At 43.9% G+C, this 19,465-nt stretch overlaps 1 protein-coding gene across 8 annotated transcripts in view; it reads right to left on the bottom strand.

Moving 5' to 3' along the window:
• LOC108109355 (polypyrimidine tract-binding protein 1) overlaps window positions 1–19,465 on the bottom strand; it is a 133,890-nt gene that overhangs the window by 28,475 nt on the left and 85,950 nt on the right. For 7 of the 8 annotated variants that reach the window (XM_017217819.2, XM_017217817.2, XM_017217818.2 and 4 more), the window contains one exon: window positions 7,112–7,235. The exons of the other annotated variant lie outside the window; for it this stretch is intronic. In XM_017217819.2, the coding sequence (XP_017073308.1) occupies window positions 7,112–7,235 (124 nt within the window). The remainder of the gene's footprint in view (window positions 1–7,111; window positions 7,236–19,465) is intronic. 8 annotated transcript variants of the gene reach the window in all.

Here is a 19,465-nt window from a genome sequence, read left to right on the forward strand (position 1 = left end):
GCCGGGTTTATGGGGAACTGCAGTTGCGGGAGTACTGGTGGAGAGCTGGAATCTGTCTGGCGCTTAGTCAACACCTGTTAATATGTTGGTTTTTGCGCTTTTTATTTCTTTATGGCACCTGCAGGAGAACAGTTTGCTGTTCATATGCAAATGAAATGCAGTGGCCTCCTTCCCTGTTCCGATTTTCACACAGTCTAGTGTTTGCTAAATAAGCCGACACATGGCCAGAGATAGCCCACGGTTGAGCGTGGTCTGGAGTTCCGGACATAGGCCATCTGTCGTTTTAATTATCCTCGAATTTGAATTTAAGGTAAATTCAACTTTAACGAAAGAGAAATGCAATTTTTGCCGTATAAACTCTGTTTTTGTACAGACTATGACTACTTTTTAATACTTCTTTTAATTCAGGCTATATCATTTAGTTTTTTTATGTAAACTATTTCTTTATTGGAATAAACAGTAATTTTTTACTAATTGTTGTCTGGAAAAATGCATATTGGATAATTTCGTAATAAAAAGTTAACTATTTATGTAAATGTTACTTTGTTAAATTTGTTCTTTTCTGGTATAAATCTTAATTTAAATGGATCATTATTATCCAATTCCGTTAATAGCGGTCTTTGTGGTACTCTGAGGTCAATGTTCCGATTATACTCACAATGCTGAAAACCGCCTGCCTCTAACCCACTTTCAACCAGTCGAGTCTTTTAAACGTCGAAGCGCTCCAAAAGGCTCGAGTATCGAGACTTGAAGTGCACTCGGTGAACTCTCCCTGCCTACCGGTCAATGTTGAATTCTACTAATCGGAAATTACACTTTTTGATTAGTTCGAAACGGAAATGAAGCCGAAACGAAATTATGCAGCTGGGTCAGAACCTGTGCGGTCGTTATAGTTGAGCATTCAGCCGACAGAACGCCAGCTCAAAAATTTATTAAAAATCAATGGGCAACTGCGGGGCGATGAGATCTGCTCCATCACTTCGACGCCCCAAAGCTCACCATAAATAACAGCTGAAAATCGAAAAAGACAGGGACAACTGCTGTGCATCGAAACTAAATAAAAATTGAGGATGGACGCGCGGCCCGGAAATGTCTGCACAAGACAAACAACAAATCAAGTGCCGTTGGCCTGTTGCCGAAAAAAGTCAACAGCAAAAATATGTAAAGGTATCTATCATGCACAATGACGTTGTCAACGAACCGGGGGAAAACCCGGCAAAATTTCTGTAGTTTTTTACGTTTCGCTGTCAACAACTCAATTCGGTTTTCTACACTTTCTTTTCTTCTTTGGCTATATATGTGCATTTGTTTCAAATCGCAGTCAGCACGGCTGCCTGATGGTGTGAAAACGAGAAATGCCAGTGCAATGAGCGAATCGACAAGCGATGCAACTGCCGGTGCCTTTGGCTGCTGCGCTGGCTTCCACAAAGACGGGGCGCATAATTGAAAAGGAAGATGGCGCCGAGCGCTGACGACAACCGGAAACACAGCCATGAGCCCGGCAGCGTCAGCTTCTGCCAGCAAAAAATTGCAATTTGAATCAGCCTGCTTGGGTTTGGGGTTTGTGGCTTGCGGGCGAATTTGTTAGCAGTTATGGCGTTGCTGCTTTTTAATTAACATAGAGTTAAATAACTGGTTCAAATATTTGCGCAGCAAACAATAATTGCAATTTGTGGCAGGCTCCAAATTAATCATGAGCTAAAACAGATGTTGCAGCTCGAGAGCTTCTTCAGCGGCGCACTGATAGACTGGGATAATTATGGTTCAATGCTAAATCAACAAGACACGATATGCATTAACTGCAGTGGCTGAAAAAGTGCAACGATATAATTTGCATTCGATAATGATGACGCTGGGGCGGCCTGTTGACTGTCAATGCCCCATGATATGAATAGCAATCATTTGCTCGGCCGCGCGATAAAATGGGCTGCAAGGACGTAGGGCCAAAGCTCAGCAGTATTAATGACCCTCACACACTGTGTGAAAGGCGGGAAAAGTGCCCCGGCCGGCCGATTTCAATTAAACACCCACATACTCACCACTGACCATGAGTTGCACGAAAAATATACATAAATAAACTATTTATAGCTAATTGAAAAGTTTACAAACTGTAATTGAGTTCGGACGACGATGGTTGGGCCGAAATGAATGGTCAGTCTGACCAGTGCGTCGTATGTGTAATAATTCCCCCTTGCCACTCCTCGCCTACGATGCGCCCCAAGTTAATTAATGACAATTTAAATTCATAAAGCAAACAGAAACCCCAAACGAAAAATGTAAATGAAAATGAATGGAAAAAGCGAGTCAAACAAAAGAAAAGGGTTTCCCTGGGGGCGGAGGGCGTGTCCTTCGGGATGAAATAAGTGCTGATTGTTAATAACAATTAAATTTATGCTTACATGGCGGCATTTAATGATTTAATGTGAGCGTGACGCCAGTGTTTGTCTCCGAGTCCCGCCTCCAAACTTTGTTGAGGGTGTGCCAGGAGTCGAATATATAATTTGAATAAATACTCGCTCAACTCACGCACACAAAGCCGTTCGCCGTTCGAGCGTCTTTAATTATGCGACAGTAAATTAGATTTTTACAAGCTCACACATCATAAATTTTAAATTGTTGGGCAAACTTGTGTTCTTTACGTGTCTGTCGCTCTGGCTTCTCTGTGTGTGCACAACGACTTAATGATATTTGCGCAGCCAGCCGGGCCGTGTCTTTATTTTAAACATTCGCCCACGCATAATCAATCATGGCACAATTTTTTGGCAGCAAATGAAACCCAAAGCTGGCGGCCTCGTTGCCTTTGCAATTCAGCAGAATCACACGACACGAGAATGGGCCATAATTGAAAATAACGATTTTCTTTTTGCAGCTCGGGCCTAACACCCGCAAGAAATGTAATTCATTAAAATATTTTCAGGGAATGGAAGGGGGAGTGGCTGGTGCTTCTACCAAGTGAATGCGAATGCTAGGAGTCAATGTACGCAGTCAGGTTTGAACAGCCCGAGCTATGGCGACGATGACGTTTACAAGTTTTAATTGCATTTCAATTACGAAAATAGTTTTTTCTTCATCTTTCCCATCCTTATCGCACACATCCATCTCGTTCCGTCCTCAGTAGGATGGTAGGCATGGAACTGCATTGGCTGCTGGATGCAATCTAGTGGGCGAAGGACTCCATGTCTATGTGCATTTAAGTGGCATTCAGTATATCATCCAACATCCAGCATCAGACTGTAACTGCACGATGAAAAACTGAATTTTGTAACCAAAAACATTTCAGGGTCTTTAAACTACACCTATACGACGTCTTTATTGCTTTTAGACCCAAATAATTACTTAGATAGTTGTTTTTTCATATATTTTGGGTCATCTGAAAACACAGGGTCAAGGAATGTTTATGTTTATTATCCTGTGAAAACTCTTCCACGTATTCCCGCATTAAAACAGCGCACACAGCAAGCCTACAACAAGTGGAATGCCTAATTAAGTTTCACCCACGAATATGGAGCAGTTCAATACAGTTACTCGCAGACTGACAGAAAAGTCAGAAGTCGGACCGAGTCTTCTCTGAATGCCTGCTGCCACTACAGCCGCATTCACGTACAGTGACTGCCACAAATAGCTGTCCACAACGTCAGCCAGGCAGCGAGTCAGACCACTTGACAATTGCTGTTTGCATTGGTCTGGCCGGATTTTTGCACTTCTTTCAATGCTGTCCCAATATTGATACAGATCGCAGAAAAAAAATTATAACAATATTATTTTATTGACTGCGAAAATGTTTACACGCAACGCGTAGACCAGGAAGACCCCGGGATGTGTGGATGATACCCGAGTCAAGGCGGCACGCGCAGGATTCGCAGACACTTGCCGGCTGCCAAACTGTCGCCTTATTGGTTATGGCCATTAAAGCGTTTGAGTGTTTGACCAGACTGGATTCACCCCGATGCGTTGACAGCAGCACGATTGAGCTATAAATTGTTGGCAGTCACTGGATTTAAGGCTTAAAAGATGACCGGTCATTCTTAATGAAAACAAAACAATGGGTACACAAATTTTAGATATTTTTTCAGCATATTTTTCCTGCTGCCGCTGGCTGTCTGGGTAGGGAATTAGCAATGCTAAGCGGCGGAGAAAAAACACAGCACACACGTAGCGGCAACAGCTGCGGAACTCTTTTTTCGGCCGTATCCGGCCATAGGTGGTGAGCTGACCATTAAGCTCCCAAAATCGGTCAATAAACAAACAAATGTTGGTGGACTGTACAAATAGCGTGGACGCGATGCATGTGTGAGAGCTGTAACAATAAACAACAAACTGAAGCGCCGGAGAGTGGGCAAGTTTTGCGACAACAAAAGCAAAACACGGTCTGGCCCCGCTTTATGTTTCAGCCGGACACGCGACATGACCATGCCACAGAGTACACACAGAAAAAAGAGTACAAAGGGTTTTCAGGAAATAATCTAATATTATAGATTGATTCTAGATCTTGTATTAATAACAACAAAGTATGCGTTAATAAGAAGTGTGTAAAAACAAATGTATTTTATATTTTTAAACATTATTATCAACTATTTATTTTTACAAGGTTTTTGTATTTGGGGTGCAAGACAATAAAGGTATTATACATATTAGAATGAAACTTTCTTCTATTACTTGGTTTTTCTACCTGTGGGGGTAGAAGCTAGCTGTTGCCGTCAACTCTCTGGGGTCTCGTATACGTGGCATAAAATATTCCTAATAATAAAAAATCGAATAAATCAAGCGGAACTATTTATTAGCTAGCCAAAAATCGACCAATAAGGAACCTAACTGCTGAGTCTGAGTCTGAGTTCCGCAAGCGGGCCACTGCCCGTGCCTTTTAAGTGTGTGTGCTTTGCCACACGCACTCACCTACCAACACATCCAAATACGAGCTACTCAGTTCAAGTGGGGGGGCGTTGCGCCGACTTCTCCCTTCTTGTTGTCAAAAGCCCTGTCTACCTACGCGCTGCACATGCCAAAGTGTTTTTATTACATTTACGTGAAAAATTTGTTGCATGTCCTGCTAAGCTCTTGAAACGGAAACAGGAGCGTGAGTGTGTGCGAGTGCCGCCATCAATGTATTGGTTTAGTGGCGCACGGATACGATTGAGCCGAGTGCGTGTGTTTATCTAAGGCTCGACCACAGAGCCACACAATGCTCATTGTTGCTTTTTGGATTCCTGCTATTTACTTGTCTGGCCTTTGTTGTGCTCTCTGTCACTCCAGAGCTCTCCAGCATGTATTGGTGCTTGCAGTGCAATAAAAGTGTCCTTACACATTTATTTAGCAATTCCTTTTGTTATTATTTTTGGCATTATCGGCATGGCCTCTGCCTTTGTCAGCGAGGAGAGCGCTTTAAGCGGCGGCCAGGCAAAGGAATGAATTCATTAGATTTCTGCCACCCCACATAGCCTGCTGCTTTCAAGCGCGACTTTAACGGAGCAGGACAACAAGATGACTCTTTGTGTGTACGTGTGTTTGCACAAGAACTTTGCGTGGAAAATTAAAATGGCCGCAGGTGGGAGGTGTCAAAAAAGGGCAGGTGGGCGCTTGACCACCAAAATGCCGTTGGGTCGAAGTGGTCGTCTGTGGCCATCAAATAATGACAGAAGGCAGAAGGGTAAAGGCGACCTGCTAGCTGCCTTTCTCTCTGCGTGTGTCTGCTTGTTGCTTTTTAATTAATAGAAAAGTCCTTTGTAAAGTAATAAATAAATATTATGTTTCCGCTTTTGCGTGCATTTTTTCGCTCTCAGTCGATTGCCATTCACAGGCTACCGATCCTTTCCGACCTTCTCCCGCCCATCTCCTGCCGTGACCTTTGACTGTCTGGGGGCTAATGCTCAAGCCTTCTCTTTGTGGCACCCACCTACTCATCATCGATGTGGCTGGCGGCGGTGAATGTTGGTAATTACGGTGAAATTGCAAAAGCATTTTGAAAAATCCCACGAAAAGGATATCGACGCTCAGCACCTGCATATGGCGTTAATTAAATTCACCCAAACAAAAACAACACAATCGCGGGTGGAGCAGTCGATTACTTTTGAATTTCAGCGGAAATTGTTGCCTATTGATTTGTTTGCATTGGCAATCATTTTGTGGCTCACTGGATTTTTGCGGGTAGGTATTCGGCTTTTGGCTTTCAGATCCAGTTTCAGCTTTTGGCAGGGCGCCTGCGAACCCGTCAAATATTTGCCTAATGTGTGGTTCATTCTGCTGGTTTCGCTTCAGTTTGGTTTTGTCGGGTTGGTGTGCGGTTTTTGATTAGCTTTATTACTTTGCGGCGGCATATGCAGGGTGGTTTTTGTACCGCTCGAGTGTGCGAGTGTCTGTGTTTGAGCGTGGCTTTTGGGTGGCTAATTAATGTGTCGACACAGTGCGTGGCCAGTCAGCAAACGCCGCTCATAATGCAAACGAACGCGAACCATTTTTCCTGTAACAATTTCCAGGCAGGACAAAAGGGACAAGCCAAATGTTTTCGCTGTCGACTTGTTCTCCATGCTAATTAGTAGGTTAATTGGCTATAGGCATCAAAGCACGCTTGTTTTTAACTGGGGAGCTCAAGAGGCCCGGCGACTTTGTGGTCAAGTTGAAGGCTTAGCTCTAATGCTGCACTGAGAAAAACCCACAAGCTTAAGTCTTAAGGATTAGGACTTCTCAAAAATAAATGATCTATTATTAATATGAACTATATACATCTTATAATTATCTTATATTAATCTTATAAAAAACTCAGAGGAAATGAAGACTAACAAAGTTTATTAGCATTTTTATCTAGACCCTAGGACATTTTCCATTTATCGCATGTGATAACTACTTGGCCAAATCACGATTTAATATACAAGTTAAAAGTTTTTCTAGCTGTGTTTGACGTTGCCGCGTGGGCGTGGTTAATTGGCAGACAAACCCAATTCGGCCCAAGACTACGGCTGCAAAATGCACTTAACTAGAGCTCCTCTCAGGGGAGGACAGAGGCAAAGGCAGAGTTTAAGGTAAGACAAAAGGTAAAGCAAGGGTAAATGCAAGGATAAAGGTAGATCTGAAGAGAGAAAGACAGGATAGGGAGGAGGTTAGAAAGGGACAGACTTACCAATTCCGCCGGCCAGCACGGTACCCGGCTCCAGCTTGGCCTTCTTTGTGGCCAGGTCCTGATTGTTATTGTCAGAAGCGGGCGCCATGACTGCTGCTTGACTCAAAAGTTCGTCGCTTCCGCGCTGATTTACAGTTACACAGTTACAGGCATAGGTGTGGATGCGGGAGCAGTTTCAGATTCAGATGCAGGAGCAGGTAGGCACAGGCACAGGCACAGGCACAGGCAGTTGGTTAATATATTTTTGTAGTTTGTAGTTGATGCACAGGCGGCAGGGCAGGCACAGACAGAAGTTGAAGATGGTTTATTTTCAGTAGTAGTGGTTTGTAGTTGTAGTAGATGAAGTATATATATACGAATACGGTACATAAAAAGAGAAAATAAAAGAGAAGGAGAGAACAATATAAATATTTGATATTTACGCAAGTATTATAAATTCCAGTGATTCTTTAGCAGTATTTTTGCCCATTTTCCACAGATCTCGGTTTCGGTTTAGGTTCGGTCTTCCACTTTAGTTGAAGTCAACAAACGAAGTGGGTAAGTGGAAATTATCGGGCCATGCGGACTGCCGTTAATCATTACCCAGTGTTAGCTTAGTTATTTACTGACCAGAGCAACCACAGCAGTTCCCCGAGCCGTAGCTTCTTCAAAACTAAATCCACTCGTTCCCATTTGGTTATTCAAAAAAAACTGTATTGTAAATAATTGCGGAACTCGAGAAAAATATTCATTTGAATTACCCTGCCGCCCAGAGCAGCTCCTGTTCTGCTTTTCCAATTGTTTTTTCTTGTTTTATTGCAGCGCTAAGCTCTAATTACAAAGCGCATGAGTGTATTGTAATTACATGTGACACTTAATTACCGCACTCACACAAAGATTCGAAGCCAAAACCAGAAGGAGAAGTTGCAGGAAAAGCAGCAACCTCCTCCTAAGGCAGCATGCACTGGCGGAAATATGTAAAGCGAGCTGAACACTTCTAAATATTAATATTTATTCAAAATTGGTTATTCAGAAAAGATATTAGTTTAATAAATATTAAAATATTGCTGGTTAAAAATTAGGTAATCCTGTCGATGCAATAAGCCTGCTGTTTAGCAAAATATACCAAATCTTTCAGCTGATAATATAATATATATAGCACTTAAGACAAGTTTCGTGCAGTGTGGGAATCAGAATCGGAAGCAGAGCCAGAGTCGGATTCCCAGAGAGCATTGAGAGTAACCAAGTTAAGCCAAACATTAAATGTAATGCGCCCCATAAAAATAAAGCTGCTACAGCTTCAGCTACTGCTGATGCCGACTGTATTGTGCTAAGCAGGATCCGTGTGCGGGTGGCGATGCTTCTGTGTGCGTGGGTAAGAGTATGTTTGTTCAGTTTCTGCTGCTATGCATTAGCGGCAATGACAAAAAGTCAATAAACGGGAGCTGGCGATGGAGGGAGCAGACGGGAATTGCTGGGGGAACACTCTGCACACCGCACAAATTGAAAAGGGTAATTTTGTGTGAAGTAGGCACCTTTATGCCCCCGGCAGTCAGCGTCCCATCTCCATCTCCATTCCCATTCCCATCCCATCATCAGCTATCAATGCTGACTACGCTTGAATTCGCTACTTGGCTTATCATGCTGCGCGCTCTCGCTTTCGCTTTTGCTTTGCTCCTGGCTTCTGGCTTATTTGCTTTTTGCCTGCCGGATTCCGCCTTTGTTGTTTCTTATTTGTTATTTGCTATTTGTTGCTGGGGCTTTTATTTTTATGTGGCTGCACGTTTTATATACATCCATAGCCGAACGCATAAAGGAATTAGCTTAAATACAAAAACAACATGTGGTAATAGGAATAATAAGAAAAGCCAAAACGCACACACTCGCACACGTGCGGGAGAGGAAAGAGTGCGGTGTGCAATAGACATAGAGAGCGGCAAAAACCGCAAAAGCACTTATCTTGATAATATCATACACAAAAAACGAAAACGGAAGCACACCGTCTGTCTGTGTGCGTGTCTGCGTTTGTGTGAGTGCGGGCTGAGTAATGATATCAGCAGAAGCTGCTCACTTTAGTTGTTGTTGCGCATTGTGTTTAACATATGCTTTGTAGCATACTTTGCTGCTGAAAAAGGCAGCGGCATACTTTTTGGGGCTTCTAATTTTTAGTAGATTCTATTAGCGTATTGGTTTCCTTTTTGAGGGTGACTTTTCGGACCTCTACAGTGGGTAATTAAATTTTAAATGCCCTACCGCTCACCACCCCGCGGACCATCAAAAGGGTTGCCAACTAACTGCGCTTACTTAGTACGAGTCTCTAATGCATTCGTTATGGCACATTAACGCTCCCCAAGTGCCGGCTGCCTGGCATGCTACAGGGATTTGCCAGTTCTCAACGGGATATCCCTAACAGTCTGTATGCCAGTGTGCATTACACGGTTCAGAAAGTCCGGCTAATGCCCTCTGCTGCCGCTTGGGTTCCGACTATGCGACGATTTGCTTTTTGCCAAGCTGACCGGAAATGTTATTTTAATATGCTTTCTAAAAAGTATGATAAATATTTGATTAGTAACTGTGTCTGTGTATACCCTTTTCCCTCCATTTGCGTGGGTGAGTGTGTGGCACATATGGGCACAACGATAAGCTGCTGTCCATTTTCCTGAAGGGAGCAGGAGCAAAAAGCAGAAACCCAAGTGGACCGTTTCATTGTTGTCTCGCCTCTGTGCCATTTTAATGAATTTTCCCAGCACCACCTCCTCCACACAGATCTCGCATCCCCTCCACTTAGTTCATAAGCAACGCCCAGTTGCCGGAGGGAGTGGGCAGTTTTCTGGGCACTCACTGATTTCTACGATGACATGTGCCTTTTCAGCCCCTCCCTGTCTCTCTCGGCGTGTTTCCTTTGCTTCCGCCTTTGTTGCCGGGTAACTGGGTCAGCGCGCAATTGTTGCCTCAGAGGGTTGCTGCCACCCATCGCCGGCCGCCCTTCCCGTTCGTGTTGTCGTTGTTCTTGTCCGAAGCAACAGTGGAAAGATAATCACGCATATGCCTAACGGTTAAGTTTTTGAAGTGCGCCACTCTGACAAACACGGAGAAGGGAGCCAGAGACGGCAACAAAGGGTGTCAGAGGCATCTGAAGCTGGCAAAAGCCCCGCATTGCTGTAATGAGCAATATATGGACTGAAAAAATGTTCTAGCTTTAAGAACTTAATCGAAAAATTCCAAGAAAGGTCAATTTTGTTTCAAACGCTTATCCGAATTTCCAATTAGAGGAAAGGATTCTTCTAAAGGAATGTCGCTGGTTTTTCTAGTGTTTTAAAGGATGATATTAAAAGTTATGTTATGTAAAAATGCATCTTTATCAAACTCTTTATGTCGATGATGTAAAGCCTAACTTTATTAGAGCAAGCCTTTGTAGGGCATATGTTAATACCCGATTTTCGAGTGCTTCTCCCGAACTGTAGTGTGCTGGCATTGTCATTTTCATATATGACCATCCCTTGGACCCAGCCTGCTTTGCTCTTTGGGGGTTGTTGTTGTTGTTTAATTTCCCACAAGAGGCTCACAAGTGATTTTCTACTCGAAGACGCTTTAAAATTAGAAAAGCTTAGCACAGACATATCATGTGCTCTTGAGAGGGAGGCAAATGATATGCACATGTCATGTATAAAGCCAAAAGGAACTTTGGGTGTTATTACATCTAGGGTGGAAAAATAGGACAGGCTTAGAGGGCTCAGAGTTGCCTGGACACGAGGAATAAGTGTGCGCAAATTAGAAGGTAGTCCTTTCTACATAATGAGCACTTATCCATGTCTATGTCCATAATCTGTGATTTTTCCGTCCACTACCATAATTTTTTTGCCGCCAAATGGCCTCAAAGTGGGTTATTCAGCAGCCGCCCCTACTTTAATACAGCTACGAAAACCCAGTTGATAATAACTCTGCCCTCAGCTGTGTGGGTGGAGGAAAGGGGGAGGAGAAGAGCCATATCAACGCCCTCATTTATTGTATGGCCTCTGTGCAGTGTTCTCTGTTCTCTTTGTCATGAATTTATGGCGGTGCCGCATGAATATTAAAATCGAATATGTTGCTGTCGATTAAAGGCCTTTCGTTTTGTCTGACTGCTTGTGGCGCACAGATGCTGTCAAAATAGTAGAACTGCGATCGAAACTTAAAGGAATAAAAACCAGTTACCCAGTTTTATAAGCTAACTTTAAACAGACACAAGTTAAATTTACAAAACTTTAAGTCGAACGATTCTTATTCATAAATTATAGTATAAACACCCTTACTGCTTAGTGGCTACCAAGTACTATATTTTTGACACCAAACGTTCGAATTTGTGTTACGTTGGCGGCACAGATACGTGTTAATATTTTCAGTGGTGCACCGAATCGGTTCATTTATGTCGACTATCGACTCCCCTTTTCCTCGCCCGATGACATCATTAATGACAAGGATGATGATGATAACATATAGGGATGTGGGGACATAGGGGAATGTAAGCCGCGAGCAACTGCAAAAATTGCATATGTAGGTAAAAGTAACAACTGTGGCAATCTCTGGTCCTCCTCCCGCTAAAAGCCTTTTTGAAATAACAATTAGTTCAGCCTTTCATCGAGCAGCATCTGTTTTAGCTGGCGGATAAATTAAACATTTTAAGGATTCTCCAAAACCAACTTAAAGTTTCAGGCAGGCATCCAATAAATTCTAATTATAAGGCCAAATGAGACAACCGCTCAACCATCCAACCCCTCCAAGTCGAGTGCTATTTGTTAGCTAGTTGTCAGTTGATAAACGCAACTTGTAGCTGCGGCCACATAGACACAGATATGGGACTCAAACCCTACTCAATCCACCAGAAGACGAGTAACCACCTAACCCACCTGCCGGCTGGCGGCGGAGCAGGCAATAAATTATATGAAAATGCCGCCAAAGTGTAACAGCTGCGGTTCTTGCCAAACTCCGGCTACAGAGGCTGGAGGACGGTCATCGAAACCACAGCAACAAGAAAGAGTCACCGGCTCAGCTGTAGTTTAATATGAAATACTCGGATCTAAGAGCCATCTCCTTCGCAACCACTTTTTATATTTTTTCCGTCTATTTAAAACGGGGAAACTGGAAATTTATGGTGAAGCATATATACTGAAGAGGATCTGCCAGCTGAATACCACTAAATATTTACGCTTTGGCTTTTATTGCCTCCGAGAGTCGGGAACTCTTTTTATTTCAATTTGTTTGCATAAATATTTGAAGCGAAGCTAAATTAGAATGTCGAAAGGCGAGGAAAAATGACTCCAGCTACAGCACGTGTCTGTGTGAGTACGGAGAATAAACTTGCGAAAGTTTGGCCAAAGCGATTTGTAGCAATTTCGCTATTAGTATACTCCACTCCACTCTATTCCAGTCTGCACAAAGCGAAATCGAAAGGAAAGCAAAGGAGGCGCTGAACTTTTCCTGCTTATGCATTTATCACCTTTTTCCCCACACTTTTTCCGTGTGCGAAAGTGCAAAAAACTTTGCCTGGCCTAGTGCCAGCAATTGGTTGGGGGATGCCGGTAAAATGGGGGAACTCCTGGCGGGCACATTTCGAGCGCCCGCCCGCATAAATTATTCAAAACATGTGTTTCTCGAGTATCTGAGTGTTTGTATCTCCGACTGTCTACCATTGACTTCTTTGCGCTGTGCGCTGTGCGCTTCACAATTCACGGTTCTGGCAGCAATGCAGTAGAAAAACTTCCCGTACCCCCAAAGGTAGGCAAGCGTTTTTCTCCATCGCCCTGGATCCCTTTTCTTCTTTATCTCAGGGCATTTACTTGTGTATGACAATTTCATTGATATTCTTGTCCCCGCACGCTCCGCAACTTTCCACAATTTACGCACGGCCGAAACTTTGGGCCATTTTTTATTTGCTCGTCGTGCCACGCGACTTCGGCTGCCTGTTAAGATATTCACTCGCCTGTAATGCGACATCGTATATTTGTGCACTGCGAAAGGAGTTTGGGAGCCCGGAACATACGAAAACGGAACACAGAAAAGGACTTGCCTGCTTTTTTATAAGTAACTGAAGAATTTCAAACATTTACGACTTAATCTACAAGAAAAACTCGTTAGGACTAAAATAAAATAAGAATATGAAGATTACAGTTTACAAATCCATCAGAACATAAAAATTTTTGAGTTAGCTGACGATACCCTATTTCTGCCACCCCTTTTTCTCAGTGCGCAAGGAGTTGGGCGTGCGTGTGCCGAAAGTATGTGTATATATGCAAATGACAAGCATTTGCTGTTTGGCATTTCTAATGAGCCCAGTCAGAGATTCTGGTCCTGACCTTAGCAACGATTACCGGGCGGCATAAATCTTGCCGGGATATTGATTCTCCGCCTGCTTGGTGGTGTTTGCCTGGGTTTTGTGGGCCAAATATTACGGTTTACTGTGGCATTCCGGCGCCGTGTTGAGGGAATCTTTTAAAATAAATTATACCTTTTTAAAGCAGCCACGAATGGAGAGCACGTATGTAGAGCTTGACCCGAGAGCCAGGACCCGCTTCCAGGCTTATACAAAATTCAATAGCAATGAAATTTATGGCGGCTGGACACTGGCAATAGCGAAAATATGCTGCGCCCGCGATTCGCCGGAGGGCTTGTTGGTGTTAATATGGAATGGGGAGGTCTACACCCAAGCCCACACATCCCAACCCGCCAACGCGCTGTGCCTTATTTATTTTTATGGCCTTCTCTATTTGCTTGTCGTTTTGTGCGGCAGCAGTCCAATAAAAAATGCATTAAAAGCGTCTGGGTCTGGGAGAAACGACGGTGAGCAAACATTTCGGCTATCCCCCTGTCTGTTCGACTTTAAAGAGCTTCCGCCCGAAACAACACGCTCCTCACACTTTCAAGGCAGATGGCACTATTGTTGTTGGAAATGCAAGTCAATGAACAAATTTGCCATGCCAATTCTCAAATGTCTAATATTCAGGCAGTTATTTGCTGGCGGCTATATGTGCAAATAATTTGTTTGCTGCTAGCTGTTGTCCTTGCCAGTCCTTTTCTCTTTGTTGGCTTCCTTTTTCTGCTGTCTATCCGACGTCTTCCAGAGTGCCGTCCACCTTCTCTGCGTTCTCCGGCAGCCATTTACCGCTCGCTTTGCTTTCACTTGCCATCCCCATCATGGGAAAAAACATTTTTAATGTTCCGCCATTTTTTATAGCGCCACAGTTGAATGCGCTTAAATATTTTATGTAATTTTTCGCAATTTATTTAGCACATTATTCGCCGGGCCAGCAAGCAGCCTCTGGGCCCGACATTTATATCAATTCACGGCCGAAAATTTCGATGACAAATTTCAGCCCTCGAGGATTTTCCCACAGCCCCGGAAATCTGTCGCGTCAATTTCAATTTTTATTTCGGTTGATTCTAATTTTCATGGGACGCAAGGATCAATTAATATTAGCGGCGTGTAATTAGATTATACTTGTTAAATTTGTGCGGCTAGGGCCCAAAGAAAAAACATTTATTTCGTCGCCGCTAGGAAGTGGAAGGGCACTAACATAACGAAGTTAGTTGTGTCTCTGAATCCAGGCACTCGGCGCAATCGGGAATTAATCAAATTGCTGAACAATTTGAATAACTTTAATGGACTTGCGGCACATACCAAAACCAAGTGGCACGAACGCACAAGGATTCTCTTTTCCACGGCCATAAATCCACCGAACGCTACCCCGGCAAACCTCGATCCCCGCTGCTTCACTCTGTGCTCGCGTCATGTTTGGTAAGTAATTGATTTATATATAAAAACATGTTGCATGCCACAACGATTGCAGCTTGTTGCCGTCGCTGCTACGTCGTTGTTGTTTTTGCTTTGTCGGCGTGTTTGCTTCTAAATTTATACATGCCCCGCACGGCGCGCACAAGCCTTTACCCTAATCCCGTCCCCTTTGCATCTGAAACGCAAGCTCGCATGTTTACATATCGATTACTGCGCGCCTGCTGCAACATCGGCCCTTCTGCATATGTGTGAGTGGCAGTGTGGGCGTTAGGCAATAAAATCCAGAGGGCGTGGTCGATGGGTGGGCAAAAAACGTGTTGCATTTTATGCCATGTTCACCAACGGGAACATATTTTTTAAGGCCACCACTCCGGGTATTGATTTTAAGCCTTTTCGTGCCGCTGGGCACTTTTGGCAGCACTTTAAAAACGAATTTGCGATTAATTAAATGGAAAAGGAAGAGGACAACAGAATGCCTAAACGATTTGTCTACGACAGCGAGTAAAAGGCTTTAAAAACTGGGGCATTCGGATCCACCATTCGGACAACAACTTGCAACAAGCTCGTGACTCGTTACATTTTCGTTTTACGACGCGCCCACAAAAAGGGCGGGTCATAAACCTAGGCATAGAAATGGTAAATGAATGGCACTGCGCAGTCTGAGGAAAGGCATAAAAAATTATCTACATTTAATGGCGAGCCTTAAAAATTAGCGAGAAATGCTCAAATTAAACATAAAACTGAGCAGGGACAGAAAGCGTAAAGGTCAGAGGTTGCAAGGGGCGAGAAGCGACAGGCTAGCCAAGGAAGGTCTCGGTTTTGTGGACATGCGTCTGGCGGAAACATCAAAATGACATCCATTAACACACCTATTAATCACAAAAAATAGAAAGCCGAGCCAAACCGAGCGTAAACGACAGGTCAGCAGAGAAGCCTTCCTGCACATTTTACACTGGGAAAATCGTTCAAGACAATAGTTAGTGATGATAGTGTAACGATTTTAGGTCTAGGTGAACAAAAAAAAATGTTTTTCAGAACGTAGGAATTCTCTTAATAAATTTACATTTCGGAGGTACAACAGAATTTCGTTTCAATGGTTTTCTCCTGTGCAGCTTCTACTCAAAGCCCCAGACTATGGCCAGCCATAAACGACGAGGCACTGCTCCAAAAAGTAGGCAATGTCACAACATTATGACCAGGTGGCATACCAGGAAAACTGAAAAAACGAACCCCTAATAGCACAAAATGTAGAATAAAAATGTCAGAAAATGTGACAGTCAACCGTTTTGTTGGTGTTGTTTCTTGGTGCCTTAACTCCGGGTTTGGGTCACAAGTTGGTCGACATCGTCGTCGTCGTCGTCGCCGTCATAAAAACCCTCAAAGTGGGTGGTGATGGCCAATTAAGTTAACGACGGACGGCGGAGCGGCGCGCCAACTTTGCGGTCGAGCCACCTCTGGCTAATGTGCCCAGCTCACCAAGAATCCACCCTGGACTTCGGCCTAACCTATTGTAATCTAAAACGTTCATTGGGCAGGTTGGCAAATGGAGCGGCCCTAGGATCTGGGTTCCTTCCTTCCTTCCTTCCTCCGTATTTTCCTGCAGCGTTGTCGCCTTCAACCATCCGTTCGGTCGTGGTGCTACTTTGATGACAACGGCAACGGCAACGGCAACAGCTATGGGGGGTGGTGGCACTACCTTCGACTGCACGGGTCGTGTGCGCTTGACTGGCAGATCAAGAGACAGGTGACTGAACCAATTAACAAAGAGCCAGCCACCAAAAACTTCGCCAGCAGCATCAGGAAAAGAGGAAAACCAAAAACAAAAGAAAAACACGGCAAAAAGTGGATAGAAAAAACGTGAACATAGCTGCAGGTGACGGGCGACTAGAAATTAGCCGACAGTGGAGAGCCGCTGGCAGCTGTGGCCGCCAGAAAACATAACCTGCTCTTCCCGCGACCACGGCGTATACGTTATATATACAAGGTAAATATACGCCAGCGCCAAATGTCTCGCAAGTTGCAAATTAATTTCTCCCAGGAATGCTCCAAAGCTGTTCAGGGAAATATGGAAGACAGAATACTTTGTAGTGGGCTGCTCATAATCACCATCTTCATAATGACGAAGCTCACCCACTCTTCGTCATTATTGCGATTGTCACAGCATATTCCATTAGCAATTATGAATATGGAATAGGAGAGACCGTGACTAGTCCTGCTCTCTCAGTAATCTGCCTTCCCTCCCTAGCACTAGCAACTGCGACTACTTAAGGCGAGGCAACGATGCCGTTAAGTGCTGAATTCCTGAGGCGGCCAACATTTGGGCCACGTTTGATGTGCGGCATTATGTTTTCTACACGAAGAAAAAATGTTTCATTTATAGGGATAGTTTGTTGTTCATATTGTGAAACCAAATGGGAAAAGGAAAATCGCATATGTATAGCAAAACCACAGAAGAACAATTGGTGAAAACCAACATATATATTAATTAAAATTTAAGACTTTGTATTCACTACTTAGATCTTTCACAAGAACCCTTTTCAATTGACAGTGCAGAGGTTATTTTTATGGCGTGCAAAATACAAACACAATAGTGCCGAGTTTGTGGGCTGTAAAAGCAACAAAGCTGCACTTGTCCTAAGAGCTTTCTGAGAGCGCGAAACATATGAGGAGCAGCTTAAAAAGAATTCATGGTGGTCATAACGGCCCGCAAATACAAAAATTAGAAAACGAACATAGCTTAGAAGGTACACCTGAGCCTTTAGTGACAGTGATCACAAACTATCCATAAGTTGTCAAATAGAACAGGGGACAGAAGTCTACAGAAACTCGGACACCAGGACATGGAGACAACAACCGGAAAATGGGTTTTCAAGCAAATTATCTGCGTGCCAGGCCATGCCAAAGACCAAAGACAAAAAGCACCAGACACCCACAACCCAACAAGAAGAGCTCTAAACAGTTTCAATTTCAGTTTTGGCAGCATGTGTGCCCCAGTCAGGGGGGCGGTGTGTGTGAGCAGGAGGCGGAGGGAGAACGAAAGGACCGCACAAACCGGGGCTGCACATATGACAAATATGCATAGACATTGTCTATTGCCACACGCTTGCGGGCTGTCTTTGTCCGCTCTCTCTGCCCAATGTCCTGAATGGCAGGATGCCTACCTCCACTGGGAGAAGATTTAGGTTTTTTCGTAAAATTGCGCCACATATGAGGATAAACTAATTTAGCATTTCAAATTGGTTTGTTGAACTGTAAATTTAATTGAATGTACTACAAACATCTACTGAACCCATATTCTGTGTAGTTTATAATTGTTCTGGAGTGGTATATTCACCTAATCAATTCACTTTAAATTTTCTCGCCGTGCACGTACCGGATGGATGGCTGAGTGAATGTGATGGAATGGTTGGACGCTTCTTTGGCCACCGCCGCACCAAAAACCGACCGGCACCGCTGGCGAATGTGGATAGTGCCAAATTATGGTGCTTGTGGTTTTCAGTTGCGAAACGCGAAATTTGCTTTATGACGGCAGACTGGCAGATCTGATCGGACGGAGGTTGGTTAGCCATGTCTCCATTTCGTGTAATCCCAGACAACCAGAGTGCGTGTGTCTGCGCACTGTGTTATTTGATACGGTAATCATGTGACAAATATGCTACTGCATCCGCCTCTGTTTCTGCTGATGCTTTTGCTGCTTCTGCTGCTGGTGCTGCGGCTGCCTTTGCCGCTTTGATTATGCGCATTAATGAGCCGCAGAAAGAGAGACACCAGAGCAAACGGAGAGCCATTTGCATTTGCTCTTCATTAGCCGGTTGAAGCGCTTTGATTGTGTTTGTCCTGTATGTGTGACTCAGATTGTGTGGTACCGATGGAAAGCGGCTTTTCCGGGAAATGCATTTAACAAGGAATCGGCTTTAACGGTGCATCGCCAGCCCATAAGTCCCATAATTAGCGTTATGTGCATGTGTGTGTCGTTGATCGTTTTTCCCTTTCGCTTCGTTCTATAAATTCAGTTTGTGGGACACTTAGAGAAAATTTCAGCCTTTTTCAAAATATTACTCTTGAACTAACAACATTTCTTGGACTATAAAGGTCAAAATTTAACGTTAGTTTAGCTTGAGCTGCTCCACACTCAGGACTGACAAGTGACCGCTGCAAAGCTGCCTAGCACCCTTACCGAATTGCCCCAAGTTTCGCTGTATTTTGATGAGCGAGGACAGGGCGCATAATGGTCAGCGGGCGTAGCAAAAACGGAAATGACCAGGGAAAATAAAAAACATGCAAACTGCCTAGCAGACAGAAGGGCAGACACACACCAGGGCCATAAAAACACAAACTGGCTCACACCTACACGGAAAATGCGAACGCAATTCGCTGTAATGACCGCAGCACACGCACATACACACACACACACAGAGAGAAGGGAACGAAAGGAAGGTCTACCATCTGTAACTGCATTTATATTGAAGCGACCGCATCTGTTGCGGTTATGTTGTATGCAAAAATGCATTTTCGCGCACAGATAAACATACAAAACTGGTGATGATGGGCGACTGAGCCACCGTCTGTTTTCTGCTTTTCTGCCCCTCCGATGACTTTGTGTCGAA

The sequence above is a fragment of the Drosophila eugracilis genome, unplaced genomic scaffold (assembly GCF_018153835.1).
Source record: "Drosophila eugracilis isolate 14026-0451.02 unplaced genomic scaffold, ASM1815383v1 contig_1101, whole genome shotgun sequence".
NCBI classification, from domain to species: domain Eukaryota; kingdom Metazoa; phylum Arthropoda; class Insecta; order Diptera; family Drosophilidae; genus Drosophila; species Drosophila eugracilis.